General features: G+C 39.7%; 1 protein-coding gene across 4 annotated transcripts in view; it reads right to left on the reverse strand.

The window, feature by feature from the left end:
• LOC131362587 (trinucleotide repeat-containing gene 6B protein-like) overlaps positions 1 to 7,814 on the reverse strand; it is a 16,464-nt gene extending 8,650 nt beyond the window's left edge. For 3 of the 4 annotated variants that reach the window (XM_058404710.1, XM_058404708.1, XM_058404711.1), the window contains exons 1-9: positions 7,610 to 7,814; positions 6,356 to 6,413; positions 6,179 to 6,200; positions 5,740 to 6,051; positions 3,710 to 5,506; positions 3,412 to 3,567; positions 2,789 to 2,967; positions 2,608 to 2,682; positions 2,312 to 2,437 (exon numbers count right to left, since the gene is read on the reverse strand). In XM_058404710.1, coding sequence (XP_058260693.1) covers positions 2,312 to 2,437; positions 2,608 to 2,682; positions 2,789 to 2,967; positions 3,412 to 3,567; positions 3,710 to 5,506; positions 5,740 to 6,051; positions 6,179 to 6,200; positions 6,356 to 6,409 — 2,721 coding nt within the window. In that variant the 5' untranslated portion in view covers positions 6,410 to 6,413; positions 7,610 to 7,814. Of the gene's footprint in view, positions 1 to 2,311; positions 2,438 to 2,607; positions 2,683 to 2,788; positions 2,968 to 3,411; positions 3,568 to 3,709; positions 5,507 to 5,739; positions 6,052 to 6,178; positions 6,201 to 6,355; positions 6,414 to 7,125; positions 7,539 to 7,609 lie in introns of those variants that run through there. The other variant, XM_058404709.1, reaches the window with a different exon arrangement.
• Between the last annotated feature and the right edge of the window lie 9,686 nt (positions 7,815 to 17,500).

Below are 17,500 nucleotides of genomic sequence, written 5' to 3' on the forward strand. Positions count from 1 at the left end.
AAAATAGGAGTGTGTGATAAGACACCACCTCTGATGGCATGCAATGTCAGAACATTTTCATTTTAGTGCAGTATTATTCAGTGGTCAATAAGCCACATACCGTCCCCCCAAAACTCCTGAGTCGAGGACTGTATTAATCCCCAAGAGGAAGTTTGGAACAACAAGGACAATTCTTGTGTTTTTTTTATATTCTGACGACATTTGGTTTTGAGATAATGAGATGAATATGACACGATAGATTCATTTCAGGGCAGTGTGAAGGAATCATTCCACCATATGAATAAGAAATATCAAAGCTACACCACAAGAAGCAAACCTCTAATCACCAGACTGGAATTCACAAAGAAACACAGACCTGAGCTACAGAATGAGCTGTTCTGTTCTGGAACCAAGATCTCTCCAATTTCCCTCATGAGATCAATAAAGTCTGTCTGTCTGTCTGTCTGTCTATCTATCTATCTATCTATCTATCTATCTATCTATCTATCTATCTATCTATCTATCTATCTATCTATCTATCATCAACCTCAAAGTTATGGAAGGGCGGATGGATACATAAAGAATCTGTTCAATCCAGAACATACGAGCTCATCTGTGAAAGATGTGAGAGTGTCAAGGCTTGGGCTTGCATGGCTGCTTCTGGAACAGTCTCACTAATTTAACTGATGATGGAGCTCATGATATTGGCAATACAGTGTTCGACCTTAATTAGTTCCAAAAGTCTGGTCGAAAACCAAATTATTTTTCCCCATAGAAAATAATGTAAAACTAATTAATCTGTTTCAACTCGATGGTTGATCTCACAACTTTCCTCTTGGCAACACTGATGCCTGATTTCCCCTTTTTCGGAGACATGGCTACTGAAATTATACCACAAGAGATAGTGTGGGGTTCTAACACAAGCACTCACAGATGATGCTTTCAGAACAGATGACCCGTGTAAACTGCTTTGTCTCTATTGTCTACTCCAGGGTACCCCACATGGAAAGCATGGAGCATGGGCATCGCTAGGACATTTTTAGAGGGGCTTTAACATTTCTACTCAGCCCTCCTAAAATTCTGTGATTCTCCTTAAACTCTACACAAATTGGTGATCTCCTCAATCCCCTTTAAATTTCATATGAAAACGGTGGCAGACTTCCTCCCCGTCTTTCAGCGCGTTCTTCAATCCTACTGAAGAAACCACGGCGTCACAGATCGAGGATCAGAGGGTGTGTGTATGTGTGTGTGTGTGTGTGATCAGGAAGACTCGTATTTGGCTTGTTCAGTCCTCAAATACATCTGTGCAATACAGTGGAATGCTGCAATAAGTTTACCATCCTACCCTGTTAAGGCCTGGTCACACCACAAGACTTTAACCGTCTGCAGATCGCTTTTCTGTTCAGACTACATGACTTCACTGTATGTCTTTTTGTCCTTGTGGTGTTCACACTACGCGACGCTTCGTAAATGATCCACAAGAGGGCGTCGCACACCACACCATCTGACAACAACGCCGTGTCACTCAACGCCTCGACGCCGTCCCCAAACCACGTTTTATCACGAAAACACACACAACAGGTGGATCCGGAAATGACGCGAGACTTTCGGTAGAGGTTTGTTTTGAAAATGGACGTCGGCAGGAGTCTCGCTCTAAATAAATGTTAATTTATTAAAATAAATGTTGTGTCCACACTATTTTTGAAGCCATGTTGCTGCTGCTGCTTTTCTTCCGGTGACCTCAACTCTGTTGACTTGCTCTCTCATTGGCTGGAGGTCGTAGCTACAACTGACACCACGTGATGTGGAGTCGGCCGACCGTCCCAGATATTTAACATGTCAGATATCTGGATTTTGTCTGAGGCGTCAGTGAGCCTCTTTGATGCGTCGTTGAGTAGATCACACATAAAGATTGCCGAGCGCTGATCACCCGCTGATTTTCCCACGATCACAGACCGATCTGTCGGCCAGCTCGTTAATTTACAAATCGGGCTTAAAATGTGAACAAGGCTTTAGTCAAACCTTTATTTTATTTTATTTATTTATTACTATTATACCCTCACTGGGGGCTGAGCTCCCCTTAAATGAAAACTCGTTATTCGTTGCAATCCTGTATGAAACAAGAACCAGCGTTCCTGAAATATTTTCGTACACCGAGGTCAAATTGTCTCGAAAATTCAAATCGAATACCGAAAATTCATACACAGGGGTGGTTGAGGACCGAGGTACCATTGTACAATGAATTCAAAACTCCTTAACACCTCATCCAGCCACATTTTATTTATACACATACACACTATATAAACTCTTATACGCAAGAGTAAGGTCCTACCATGCCAGGTTCCTTGGAGCTGTGTGAGCGAAAGCTTCCTCCTCCTCTTCCTCCCCTCCTCATCTCCCCATTGAAGTCATTCATCCCTCTCCTGCTCCTATCTGATGCTGAGATAGCGTCTTCGTCCTAATCCAAACCATTATTTAGTATCTATGTTAGCTACCTACACCATGTCACAGTAATGTTATATGATGTATGTTCAAGTCAAATTCTTGTGCACACTTTACATTCAGGAAATAAAAACTTTGCATTCGAATTAAACTCTGATAGAGAGTCATCACTCAATTTTGAGTTACCGAGATCCCCATGTTAGACAACTGCCGAGTTACTGAACCTGTCCAGGAACCCCCAACATTTCCTTTCAGAGAACCCTACAGGAAAAGAGAACATTTAAAAGATGATGGTAAAACAATTAGCTAAAACCTAGACACTACCAGCTCAAGTCAGTGTGAGAGCTTAATCAAGACCACTATGTACCTTTGCTCCGGTTCTCCTGCCACCCTGACCTTGGTTCCAAACCCCAGAAGAAAAGGAGGAAGTGTTGTCCTGAGGCCTGTTGCCCCACATGCCTGAACCACTATCCTCCTCCTCCCAGCTGGAATGGCGTGAAGTGTTTATACCTTCTTCGCCCCAGCCATCTTGCATAGTTTTTGAACCTGTGGACACGGAAGCAGATACAGATGCAAGTTGCGGTCTAAACCAAGATTTCCAGACCAGCTGTGCATAATCAATAATACTGTGTGTATAGTGTAATATAATCCCTGTGTATAGTGTATAATATTACCAATGTGTTATATTGGTTTAAAAAACTTAACAGAGCAGATCTCCAAGAGCAGGGCAGGAATTTACAGTTAGGCATTCAGTGATCATCCCAACAGGCTGGTAGATCTTTGACAGTACACCAACAGTAGAGTTAAACCATTCAGGAAGATCCATCTCCAGAAGCAGGACTGGAGATGTCTTAGAGCTCAGATTATCAGAGTGGTGGATCAACAGAATGAGGGCTGGTACTAAACAACTGAATTTTTTATAGCTTTGGGTTACAGGGTTGGAGAAGAAAGATCTCAGAGAGTAGGTTTTGACACATCCAGCATTTTTACCAGTCTTGGCTGAAGTGGAGCAGGAACCACTCCATCCTGTCCCTTTTCTAGGTTCCTCTGGATCCTTCCAGCCTGAGGGAGCATCAAAGGCCTTCCCCCAGCCTGCCGTGCTGTCGTCCATGACCTGTTCAGAAGCACCAGTGCCCTGTTCCCATGCTGATGACAGAGGCAGTATAAGTGAGGTACAGCATGAGAATATTACAAAATATTGCCACCCTTAATAATAAAAATAAAAGTAATAAAAATACTCTTAACTGTGTCTAACATCCTAACAATCTACACCCAGTTCAGTGCCAACCTGTGTTTTTGTCTCTGCTGGTCAGGGTGGTTTCTGGCATGGGCTCTGGCTGTTGTTGAGAAGGCTGACCCCTCTGCTGCAGGTTGCTCTTGTCCCACATGTTGACACACCTCTTGTCATAGTGAGCAGGGTCACCCCATGCTGATGTACCATCATCAATCTCCATCTTCCTGCTAATGGACTGGGGTGAGGGGTCCTCCCAACCACTTGGCTCAATTGCCGAAGACATGTGCGGGATGGGACCGGGCTTCCATCCTGAGCTTTGGTTCAATGCCACTGGGCCTGAGGGTAGATCCCTGGACTCCTGTGAGCCTCTTGGTTGAGTAAGCTGGGACTGGGATTGCTGTAGTTGCTGCTGATGTGGGCCTTTCTGGGTGGCTTGGTTGTTTATGTTATGTTGCGGGTGGCGGTTGTTCCCCCATCCCTGGTGCTGCTTGCATCTCCATCCCTCATCCTCAGAATTAGCCCATGACTTCTCACTTTGTGCAGCTCTACCTTTGTTTTCCCCCCACTGAGTGTCTCCTAGGCCCCAACTGCCCCTGTCCCCTTCTCTCTGCTGGGCACCATCTCTCCTATTCCCATCCCACCTTCCTACCTGTTCATCCTCAACCTCCTCCACCCAGCTGTTGCCTCTCCCTGTTAGTAAGGCACCCTGTTTACTATCTATTTTCTCCTCACTCTGCTCCCCTTTCCTCCCAATCCCCTGGTTTCTGCCCCCCTTTTCCTGGCCCTGCAAATCCCTGGCCCACTGAGGACAGCCGGGGCTGTTTATATCAATCTGTGCATGCTCAGTCCAGTCTCGACCTGATTCAGAGCTACTGTCCACCTCCAAATCCCAGGCTGTGCTCTGCTTGATCTGAGTTTGCCCCCAACCAGTGTTACAAAGTACTCTGGGATCCAGATCACTTCGACTGAGCATGCTCTGTAAGGTCACTTCAGTACATGAGGATTGAGCTCTAGAGCTGTTGTGAGAACAAGTTCCACCTTCGCCGCTTCCGTGGCCAGCAGACTCACACTCTGACCCCTCCTGTCCTCTCTCACTCATCCCTGTCTCACTATCTGTTGTTGTTGTATTGGTTGCAATAATTTGAGTGTCCTGTAAACAATCTTTAGGGCTTTCGTTCACTTGTCCACTCATACCTCCTTTGGGCAGGTCACTCAGCCTACCTGTAGCTGCCTGATTTTTTAAACCAGCTCTTTCTTCATCCCAGACTGTCTGAGATACCTCACGGCTGACCCCGTTATTTCCAGTGCTTTTCAATCCCACTTGGCTTTCCCCAGATGTTCCCCATATTTCTCCAGACTCCAGAAGTTCTCCACTTGTCCTACTATGACATGTACCAGGAATTAAGGCTTTTATATTTGAACTGAAAGAAGGAAGCTGCACTGCCTCATTTAACCCTTTGCAGTCATCAGCAATATCAGCATCTCCTTTTTTTGGTCCCATTTCTTTTTCCATCCTGTTGTCCTCACATTGACCTCCATCCTGGCTTTGTATCTTTTGCTGCATGTCTTCTGCATCTGCTGGATCTGAGTCAGTTTCACAGGGGGAAGCGGAGATTGAGTTCCTCACATCTGCAGTGACATCAAGCTCGACCTGATCTGTCTGCTTTTTTTGAATGCCTTGATTGCATTCCCATGAAGCTTTGTTTAGGGACTCATTCTGCCACCTGCTGTCCACAATACTGGGCCATGCCTGCAGGTCAGAACCGTCCACTACAATATTATCCATTCCCTGAGATAGCAGCGGTGCTCCAGAGCCCGGGCCGCATGTGGAATTTGCATAAGTTGAAGAAGCTAAAGATGGTAAGAAAAATGACAGATGACAGAAAAGCAGAGAGATGAGAACTTCATTAGAATCTACAAAAAAACAACAACCACAAAACAGCTCATGAAATAGAGCTAAATCAAGCTTCACAGAAGCTGTTTCAGAGTTAAATCCCACACTGGTTCATGACAAAAACAATGGCTAAAAGGTGAATATTTTATTTACTAGTAAAGACGCTATATATAATAACTTATTGCCCCACCTGAGCGTTGTGTAGTGTTAGCATTCGACTGATCCCCTGTGTGGAGGAATGGTGAAATTCCATCTAGAGACTGGCCTCTCTTCAGCAAGATTTTAGGCTCCTGATGGTTACGGAAACGAGGTGGCACTTCACGTGACATGTGCCACAGAGACAATGCAGAAGAGACCTGTCCATTGGCCACAGTGGTTTGCTTTGCATTATCCTCACCTGCAGGGAGCGCTGCAGGTCCCCCAGGAGCAGGATAAGGGGACAAGGATGGAGTGGAACTGGAGCGCAGCGTCACACAGTTTAAGGGGACAGGTGTGGTGGACTCTGATTGGAAGACCAAACAAACATTCTTTTGTTACATGTTCAACTACAAGCACTTCTACAACAGTCTGTTAGTTAGTACTCAGAGTTCATAACTCTCATTAACTAACCACATCACTGAGGTATTTACCTTTAACTATCTGTTTGATGTCCTGAAACAAGAAAAGACACAATCAGTACAAACAACATTCCATATTAGTTGAACTCTTATGTCAGCATGTCCAAGCCATTACACCAAACTCAGCAGATGACCGAGTGGACAGTGTGTATGATGTTCTGTCTGTGTTTAAACCACAAAGTGTCACACCTTGTGAGGAACTGCAGTACTCTGATCGTCTTCTGTGTTTCTAAAGTCTTCCATTAAACTGCAAAATGAAAACAGATTTATAAGATGTAAGTCCACCTGCATGTCCAGAAAGATGTACAGAAATCACCAGAACAGAAACAGACAGAATTTAGAGAAATTAAAGTTTCCTGAAAATAATTAATCATAATGCAGTCATATCAAATCATAAACACAAGTCATCAGCAGGAGGTGAAGTGAACACAGATTATCTGTCTCCTGTCAGGGACAGGCTGTGAGAACATCAAGTGAACAGTCTGGAAGCTGGAGAAAGGACCCGCTGTAAGAACCTGAATCTGACAACATCCACACGCTGATGTCTAGATGCCTGAATCAGAACATCTCCTGGCCTTGCTCAGGGGCCCAGCAGTGACAGCTTGATGGACCTGGGATTTGAACTAACAACCTTCTGATCAGTAGTCTAACACCCTAACCACTAAGCCACCACATCGCTTTTTAAGCAGGAGGTTTAAAGGTTTTGGGTAAAATCTGTATAAATTTTGTAAACAGACATATAGAATCATAAAAACACTGCTCCACACTAGACAGGGATATATTTTCTAAATCTATAAAGCAGATCATTTAAAACGTTACGACTTAAGAGCTCCATTTAAACTAAGTGTACTGAGATGTACTGATAAGACGGATTGTCCTTTAAACAACATTCTGAGCTTCACTAACTAGCTTCTGCCTGATAAGCTAACCTGTAAACAAGTCATTATTATTTTTCCTACCCATGCTCCGACAAGTCCCGCCTCCTACGACTTGATTAGCCAGTAGTATCGCGCCTGCTTTAACTGTGGATGTAAAACTGACCAATCAAAGGACTGTTTGGATGAAGGCGTAGCCAATCCTTGCAGGGTATGAAGGACTTGTCTGAATACGGGTGGGGACAGATAACTGCATTTTCCGAGATGACGCATTTAACTAATCTGCTTCAATTTCCTGCTTTTCTTTTGCAACACGAAAACGAAGCGTTTGATAAAAATCAAATGTGGCGTGTTAATGTGGGAGAAAATGTCGTTTGCGTCGATTAAAAGCTGTCATCTTGCTAAAATGCTAAATGCTAAAAACAGCTAGCACCTGTGGCAAAACTTGTAATGCGAAACCAAAATAAAGGCGAGCAGCACGAGAGCAGGGTCCGGCTTTAATGACCACTCCATTACACATCAAACCCCACAACACATCCCTGTGTTTGTCCAATAAACTCTACTCTACCTGTCAGGTGTGTTTATTTATCAGGACATATCAGCTGCATCTCCTTCCACAGGAAAATAAAAACACCGCCTTTAAATAGACTGAAGTAAAGAAATAAAGACGCGCAGTGATGAACAGCAGACAGAAGAGTTTATAATGTTTATAAAACCGCTGAGCTGCACTAAACTTCTCATTCGGCCATTAAACCGAGTCTCTCCCCTCTGAGTAAAGGAGGAAGTGCAGTTCACTGAGTCATACAGCAGGGGGAGACACACACACACACACACACACACACACACACACACACACACACACACACACACACACACACACACACTGTTTAACTGTTTAAGTGATTTCTTATTTACTCTTGTTTAGGGATTAGGGAACAGTAGGGAGAGCAGAGAGAGCAGGAAATAATTCTGAAAAGAGAAGGTGGAATAGGGAAACTGGAACAGAGTATGGAGTAGGGAACAAGGAGTAGGGTATAGGGAATCTGTAATAGGGAATCTGGAATAGGGAATAGGGAATATGTAATAGGGAATCTGGAATAGGGAATCTGTATTAGGGAATAGGGAATATGTAATAGGGAATCTGTAATAGGGAATCTGTATTAGGGAATAGGGAATCTGTAATAGGGAATAGGGAATCTGTAATAGGGAATCTGTAATAGGGAATCTGTAATAGGGAATCTGTAATAGGGAATCTGGAATAGGGAATCTGTATTAGGGAATAGGGAATCTGTAATAGGGAATCTGTAATAGGGAATAGGGAATCTGTAATAGGGAATCTGTAATAGGGAATCTGTAATAGGGAATCTGTAATAGGGAATCTGTAATAGGGAATAGGGAATCTGTAATAGGGAATCTGTAATAGGGAATCTGTAATAGGGAATCTGGAATAGGGAATCTGGAATAGGGAATAGGGAATCTGTAATAGGGAATCTGTAATAGGGAATCTGGAATAGGGAATCTGGAATAGGGAATAGGGAATCTGTAATAGGGAATAGGGAATCTGTAATAGGGAATAGGGAATCTGTAATAGGGAATCTGTAATAGGGAATAGGGAATCTGTAATAGGGAATCTGGAATAGGGAATAGGGAATCTGTAATAGGGAATCTGTAATAGGGAATCTGTAATAGGGAATAGGGAATCTGTAATAGGGAATCTGTAATAGGGAATAGGGAATCTGTAATAGGGAATCTGTAATAGGGAATAGGGAATCTGTAATAGGGAATCTGTAATAGGGAATCTGTAATAGGGAATAGGGAATCTGTAATAGGGAATCTGTAATAGGGAATAGGGAATCTGTAATAGGGAATCTGTAATAGGGAATCTGTAATAGGGAATAGGGAATCTGTAATAGGGAATCTGGAATAGGGAATAGGGAATCTGTAATAGGGAATCTGTAATAGGGAATCTGGAATAGGGAATCTGTAATAGGGAATAGGGAATCTGTAATAGGGAATCTGTAATAGGGAATAGGGAATCTGTAATAGGGAATCTGTAATAGGGAATAGGGAATCTGTAATAGGGAATCTGTAATAGGGAATCTGTAATAGGGAATCTGTAATAGGGAATCTGGAATAGGGAATCTGTATTAGGGAATAGGGAATCTGTAATAGGGAATAGGGAATCTGTAATAGGGAATCTGTAATAGGGAATAGGGAATCTGTAATAGGGAATCTGTAATAGGGAATAGGGAATCTGTAATAGGGAATCTGTAATAGGGAATAGGGAATCTGTAATAGGGAATCTGTAATAGGGAATCTGTAATAGGGAATAGGGAATCTGTAATAGGGAATAGGGAATCTGTAATAGGGAATAGGGAATCTGTAATAGGGAATAGGGAATCTGTAATAGGGAATCTGTAATAGGGAATAGGGAATCTGTAATAGGGAATCTGTAATAGGGAATAGGGAATCTGTAATAGGGAATCTGTAATAGGGAATCTGTAATAGGGAATCTGTAATAGGGAATAGGGAATCTGTAATAGGGAATAGGGAATCTGTAATAGGGAATAGGGAATCTGTAATAGGGAATCTGTAATAGGGAATCTGTAATAGGGAATAGGGAATCTGTAATAGGGAATCTGTAATAGGGAATCTGTAATAGGGAATCTGTAATAGGGAATCTGTAATAGGGAATAGGGAATCTGTAGTAGGGAATCTGTAATAGGGAATCTGTAATAGGGAATAGGGAATCTGTAGTAGGGAATCTGTAGTAGGGAATCTGTAATAGGGAATCTGTAATAGGGAATCTGTAATAGGGAATAGGGAATCTGTAATAGGGAATCTGTAATAGGGAATCTGTAATAGGGAATAGGGAATCTGTAATAGGGAATCTGTAGTAGGGAATCTGTAATAGGGAATCTGGAATAGGGAATAGGGAATCTGTAATAGGGAATAGGGAATCTGTAGTAGGGAATCTGTAATAGGGAATCTGTAATAGGGAATCTGTAGTAGGGAATTTGGAATAGGGAATAGGGAATCTGTAATATGGAATCTGTAGTAGGGAATCTGTAGTAGGAAATAGGGAATCTGTAATATGGAATCTGTAGTAGGGAATCTGTAGTAGGAAATAGGGAATCTGTAATAGGGAATCTGTAATAGGGAATCTGTAATAGGGAATCTGTAATAGGGAATCTGTAATAGGGAATCTGTAGTAGGGAATCTGGAATAGGGAATAGGGAATCTGTAATATGGAATCTGTAGTAGGGAATCTGTAATAGGGAATAGGGAATCTGTAATAGGGAATCTGTAATAGGGAATCTGTAATAGGGAATCTGTAGTAGGGAATCTGTAATAGGGAATCTGGAATCTGTAGTAGGGAATCTGTAATAGGGAATAGGGAATCTGTAGTAGGGAATCTGTAATAGGGAATCTGTAATAGGGAATCTGTAGTAGGGAATCTGGAATAGGGAATAGGGAATCTGTAATATGGAATCTGTAGTAGGGAATCTGTAGTAGGAAATAGGGGATCTGTAATAGGGAATAGGGAATCTGTAATAGGGAATCTGTAGTAGGGAATCTGTAGTAGGAAATAGGGAATCTGTAATAGGGAATCTGTAATAGGGAATCTGTAATAGGGAATCTGTAGTAGGGAATCTGTAGTAGGAAATAGGGAATCTGTAATAGGGAATCTGTAGTAGGGAATCTGTAGTAGGAAATAGGGGATCTGTAATAGGGAATAGGGAATCTGTAATAGGGAATCTGTAGTAGGGAATCTGTAGTAGGAAATAGGGAATCTGTAATAGGGAATCTGTAATAGGGAATCTGTAATAGGGAATCTGTAGTAGGGAATCTGTAGTAGGAAATAGGGAATCTGTAATAGGGAATCTGTAGTAGGAAATAGGGAATCTGTAATAGGGAATCTGTAGTAGGGAATCTGTAGTAGGAAATAGGGGATCTGTAATAGGGAATAGGGAATCTGTAATAGGGAATCTGTAGTAGGGAATCTGTAGTAGGAAATAGGGAATCTGTAATAGGGAATCTGTAGTAGGGAATCTGTAGTAGGAAATAGGGAATCTGTAATAGGGAATCTGTAATAGGGAATCTGTATTAGGGAATCTGTAATAGGGAATCTGTAGCAGAGGTGGACAAAGTACACAACTTCCTTACTTGAGTGAAAGTACAGATACTACTGGTCAAACATTACTCCATAACAAGTAAAAGTTGTAAAGACAGATTTTTACGTAAGTAAATGTACAGAAGTTCTTGTTTTTAAAAGTACTTAATTATTAAAATTAAAAAGTAAATGTCAATATGTTTTATTACTGTTGCATTGCTGTATGAAATACTTACAGTACCCTTTGTAGCAATATAATGAGCAATGTGTAGTATCTGTGGAATTTAGTTTTTAGAATGTTACAAAACCTATAGACATTAAACAACTGAATTGACAAAAAAGACAGGTATAATCATTTTCATTTTTTATTTAACACTCTTACCCCCAACAAAGAGGTACACATCTATGTGTACCAATTCATGTACATTTCAATCAAGTGGTCTGTAAATGAGACTGGACAGAAAAAAAATCCAACCTGCTTTAAAACCCAGCTACACCACTGTATCTGTATAACTGTATCTGTATATCTGTATCTGTATAACTGTATCTGTATATCTGTATCTGTATAACTGTATCTGTATATCTGTATCTGTATAACTGTATCTGTATAACTGTATCTGTATATCTGCATCTGTATATCTGTATCTGTATATCTGTATCTGTATATCTGTATCTGTATAACTGTATCTGTATATCTGCATCTGTATATCTGTATCTGTATATCTGTATCTGTATATCTGTATCTGTATATCTGCATCTGTATATCTGTATCTGTATATCTGTATCTGTATAACTGTATCTGTATATCTGTATCTGTATAACTGTATCTGTATATCTGCATCTGTATATCTGTATCTGTATATCTGCATCTGTATATCTGTATTTGTACAACTGTTTCTGTATAACTGTATCTGTACAATTGTATCTGTACAACTGCATCTGTATAACTGTATCTGTATAACTGTATCTGTACAACTGCATCTGTACAACTGTATCTGTATAACTGTATCTGTATAACTGTATCTGTACAACTGCATCTGTATAACTGTATCTGTATAACTGTATCTGTACAACTGCATCTGTACAACTGTATCTGTATAACTGTATCTGTACAATTGTATCTGTATATCTGTATCTGTATAACTGCATCTGTATAACTGTATCTGTACAATTGTATCTGTACAACTGCATCTGTATATCTGTATCTGTATATCTGTATCTGTACAACTGTATCTGTATAACTGTATCTGTATATCTGTATCTGTATAACTGCATCTGTATAACTGTATCTGTATATCTGTATCTGTATATCTGCATCTGTATAACTGCATCTGTATATCTGTATCTGTATATCTGTATCTGTATAACTGTATCTGTATCTGTATATCTGTATCTGTATAACTGTATCTGTATATCTGTATCTGTATATCTGTATCTGTACAACTGTTTCTGTATATCTGTATCTGTACAACTGTATCTGTACAACTGCATCTGTATAACTGTATCTGTATAACTGTATCTTTATAACTGCATCTGTATAACTGTATCTGTACAACTGTATCTGTATAACTGTATCTGTATAACTGTATCTGTATATCTGTATCTGTATAACTGTATCTGTATATCTGTATCTGTACAACTGTATCTGTATAACTGTATCTGTATATCTGTATCTGTATATCTGTATCTGTACAACTGTATCTGTATAACTGTATCTGTATAACTGTATCTGTATATCTGTATCTGTATAACTGTATCTGTATATCTGTATCTGTATAACTGTATCTGTATATCTGTATCTGTATCTGTATAACTGTATCTGTATAACTGTATCTGTATAACTGTATCTGTATATCTGTATCTGTATAACTGTATCTGTATAACTGTATCTGTATATCTGTATCTGTATAACTGTATCTGTATATCTGTATCTGTATATCTGTATCTGTATAACTGTATCTGTATATCTGTATCTGTATATCTGTATCTGTATAACTGTATCTGTATAACTGTATCTGTACAACTGCATCTGTATAACTGTATCTGTATATCTGTATCTGTATATCTGTATCTGTATAACTGTATCTGTATATCTGTATCTGTACAACTGTATCTGTATAACTGTATCTGTATATCTGTATCTGTACAACTGTATCTTTATAACTGTATCTGTATAACTGTATCTGTATATCTGTATCTGTATAACTGTATCTGTATAACTGTATCTGTATATCTGTATCTGTATAACTGTATCTGTATATCTGTATCTGTATAACTGTATCTGTATAACTGTATCTGTACAACTGTATCTGTATATCTGTATCTGTATAACTGTATCTGTATATCTGTATCTGTATATCTGTATCTGTATAACTGTATCTGTATAACTGTATCTGTATATCTGTATCTGTATAACTGTATCTGTATAACTGTATCTGTATAACTGTATCTGTACAACTGTATCTGTACAACTGTATCTGTATAACTGTATCTGTACAACTGTATCTGTATAACTGTATCTGTACAACTGTATCTGTATAACTGTATCTGTATATCTGTATCTGTACAACTGTATCTTTATAACTGTATCTGTACAACTGTATCTGTATAACTGTATCTGTACAATTGTATCTGTATATCTGTATCTGTACAACTGTATCTGTACAACTGTATCTGTATAACTGTATCTGTACAACTGTATCTGTATAACTGTATCTGTATAACTGTATCTGTATATCTGTATCTGTATAACTGTATCTGTATAACTGTATCTGTATATCTGTATCTGTATAACTGTATCTGTATAACTGTATCTGTATATCTGTATCTGTATATCTGTATCTGTACAACTGTATCTGTATATCTGTATCTGTATAACTGTATCTGTATATCTGTATCTGTATAACTGTATCTGTATAACTGTATCTGTACAACTGTATCTGTATAACTGTATCTGTACAACTGTATCTGTACAACCACCCAACAGCAACACTGCTTTAACAAAGAGTTATATATATTTCCACATTTCCTTTATATCATTTTAATATGCATTTACACCGTTCTCAAGGCTCCTCCCTCCTGTGTGCAATGCGTTGTGGGTAATATTACCTGTTACAGTGTGCATTGTTCTGCACTTTGAATTTCTAGCAGAAGTAGTAGACCATCCAGGAATTTTCTGGAATACTCATTTCAGTGTACTGTGATTTGGGGAATACTAATTCTATTTTTGAATACTATTTAGGACAGATAGTATGAGAATTTGGACGCAGTATACGTTTTTGTGTGTTAACTAACATCATTACCAATGTGTTGGTGGTGTATAATATACAAAGCATATCTTTGTCCATTTTGCCAGCAATTGATCAGAGTTAAAAAAATTACGGAAAACCACTGAACTTCACGACACGTGACACTACAAGAGTGAGAAAAAAAAATCATCCTCTGATTAACGTAACTACTTTCTACGGGACAGAAACGTAGTGGAGTAAAAAGTACAATATTTATCTTTCAAATGGAGTGAAGTTAAAGTCACAAGTATCCAGAAAAAATAATACTCAAGTAAAGTACAGATACTCAAAAAGTGTACTCTAGTACAGTACTCAAGTAAATGTACTTCATTACTGTCCACCTCTGATATGTAGTACAGAAAAGGGAATCTGTAGTAGGGTATAGGGAATCTGTAGTAGGGTATAGGGAATATGTAATAGGGAATAGGGAATCTGTCATAGGGAATAGGGAATATGTAGTAGGGTGTAGGGTATAGGGAATATGTAGTAGGGTGTAGGGTATAGGGAAAATGTAGTAGGGTGTAGGGTATAGGGAAAATGTAGTAGGGAATATGGAATCTGTAGTAGGGAATGGGGAATTTGTAGTAGGGTGTAGGGTATAGGGGATGTGTAGTAGGGTATAGGGAATATGTAGTAGGGTGTAGGGTATAGGAAAAATATAGTAGGGAATAGGGAATCTGTAGTAGGGAATAAGAATCTGTAGTAGGGTATAGGGAATCTGTAGTAGGGTATAGGGAATCTGTAGTAGGGAATAGGGAATCTGTAGTAGGGTGTAGGGAATCTGTAGAAGGGAATAGGGAATCTGTAGTAGGGTATAGGGAATCTGTAGAAGGGAATAGGGAATATGTAGTAGGATATAGGGAATCTGTAGTAGGGTATAGGAAATATGTAGAAGGGAATAGGGAATATGTAGTAGGATATAGGGAATCTGTAGTAGGGAATAGGGAATCTGTAGAAGGGAATAGGGAATCTGTAGTAGGGTATAGGGAATCTGTGGTAGGGTATAGGGAATCTGTAATAGGGTATAGGGAATCTGTAGAAGGGAATAGGGAATATGTATTAGGGAATAGGGAATCTGTAGTAGGGTATAGGGAATCTGTAGTAGGGTATAGGGAATATGTAGTAGGATATAGGGAATCTGTAGTAGGGAATAGGGAATATGTAGTAGGGTATAGGGAATATGTAGTAGGGTATAGGAAATATGTAGTAGGGTATAGGGAATATGTAGTAGGATATAGGGAATCTGTAGTAGGGTATAGGGAATCTGTAGTAGGATATAGGGAATATGTAGTAGGATATAGGGAATCTGTAGTAGGGTATAGGGAATCTGTAGTAGGGTATAGGGAATATGTAGTAGGATATAGGGAATCTGTAGTAGGGAATAGGGAATATGTAGTAGGGTATAGGGAATATGTAGTAGGGTATAGGAAATATGTAGTAGGGTATAGGGAATATGTAGTAGGATATAGGGAATCTGTAGTAGGGTATAGGGAATCTGTAGTAGGATATAGGGAATATGTAGTAGGATATAGGGAATCTGTAGTAGGGTATAGGGAATCTGTAGTAGGATATAGGGAATATGTAGTAGGGTATAGGAAATATGTAGTAGGGTATAGGAAATATGTAGTAACGAATATGTAGTAGGGAATAGGGAATCTGCAGAAGGGAATAGGGAATCTGTAGTAGGGTATAGGGAATCTGTGGTAGGGTATAGGGAATCTGTAATAGGGTATAGGGAATCTGTGGTAGGGTATAGGGAATCTGTAATAGGGTATAGGGAATCTGTAGTAGGGTATAGGGAATATGTAGTAGGGTATAAGGAATCTGTAGTAGGGAATAGGGAATCTGTAGAAGGGAATAGGGAATTTGTATTAGGGAATAGGGAATCTGTAGTAGGGTATAGGGAATCTGTAGTAGGGAATAGGGAATATGTAGTAGGGTATAGGGAATATGTAGTAGGGTATAGGGAATCTGTAGAATGGAATAGGGAATCTGTAGTAGGGTATAGGGAATATGTAGTAGGGTATAGGGAATCTGTAGTAGGGAATGGGGAATATGTAGTAGGGTATAGGGAATATGTAGTAGGGTATAGGAAATATGTAGTAGGGTATAGGGAATATGTAGTAACGAATATGTAGTAGGGTATAGGGAATCTGTATTAGGGTATAGGGAATATGTAGTAGGGTGTAGGGTATAGGAAAAATATAGTAGGGAATAGGGAATCTGTAGTAGGGAATAGGGAATCTGTAGTAGGGTATAGGGAATATCTAGAAGGGATTCTGTAGAAGGGAATAGGGAATCTGTAGTAGGGTATATGGGATGTGTAGTAGGGTATAGGGAATATGTAGAAGGGAATAGGGAATCTGTAGTAGGGTATAGGGAATCTGTAGTAGGGAATAGGGAATATGTAGTAGGGTATAGGAAATATGTAGTAGGGTATAGGGAATATGTAGTAACGAATATGTAGTAGGGTATAGGGAATCTGTATTAGGGTATAGAGAATATGTAGTAGGGTGTAGGGTATAGGAAAAATATAGTAGGGTATAGGGAATCTGTAGTAGGGAATAGGGAATCTGTAGTAGGGTATAGGGAATCTGTATTAGGGTATAGGGAATATGTAGTAGGGTGTAGGGTATAGGAAAAATATAGTAGGGTATAGGGAATCTGTAGTAGGGAATAGGGAATATGTAGAAGGGATTCTGTAGTAGGGAATAGGGAATCTGTAGTAGGGTATAGGGAATATGTAGAAGGGAATCTGTAGAAGGGAATAGGGAATCTGTAGAAGGGAATAGGGAATCTGTAGAAGGGAATAGGGAATCTGTAGAAGGGAATAGGGAATATGTAGTAGGGTATAGGGAATCTGTAGTAGGGAATAGGGAATCTGTAGTAGGGAATAGGGAATATGTAGTAGGGTATAGGGAATATGTAGAAGGGATTCTGTAGTAGGGAATAGGGAATCTGTAGTAGGGTATAGGGAATATGTAGAAGGGAATCTGTAGTAGCGAATAGGGAATCTGTAGAAGGGAATAGGGAATCTGTAGAAGGGAATAGGGAATCT

This window comes from Hemibagrus wyckioides, linkage group LG12 (genome assembly GCF_019097595.1).
Source record: "Hemibagrus wyckioides isolate EC202008001 linkage group LG12, SWU_Hwy_1.0, whole genome shotgun sequence".
Classification (NCBI taxonomy): domain Eukaryota; kingdom Metazoa; phylum Chordata; class Actinopteri; order Siluriformes; family Bagridae; genus Hemibagrus; species Hemibagrus wyckioides.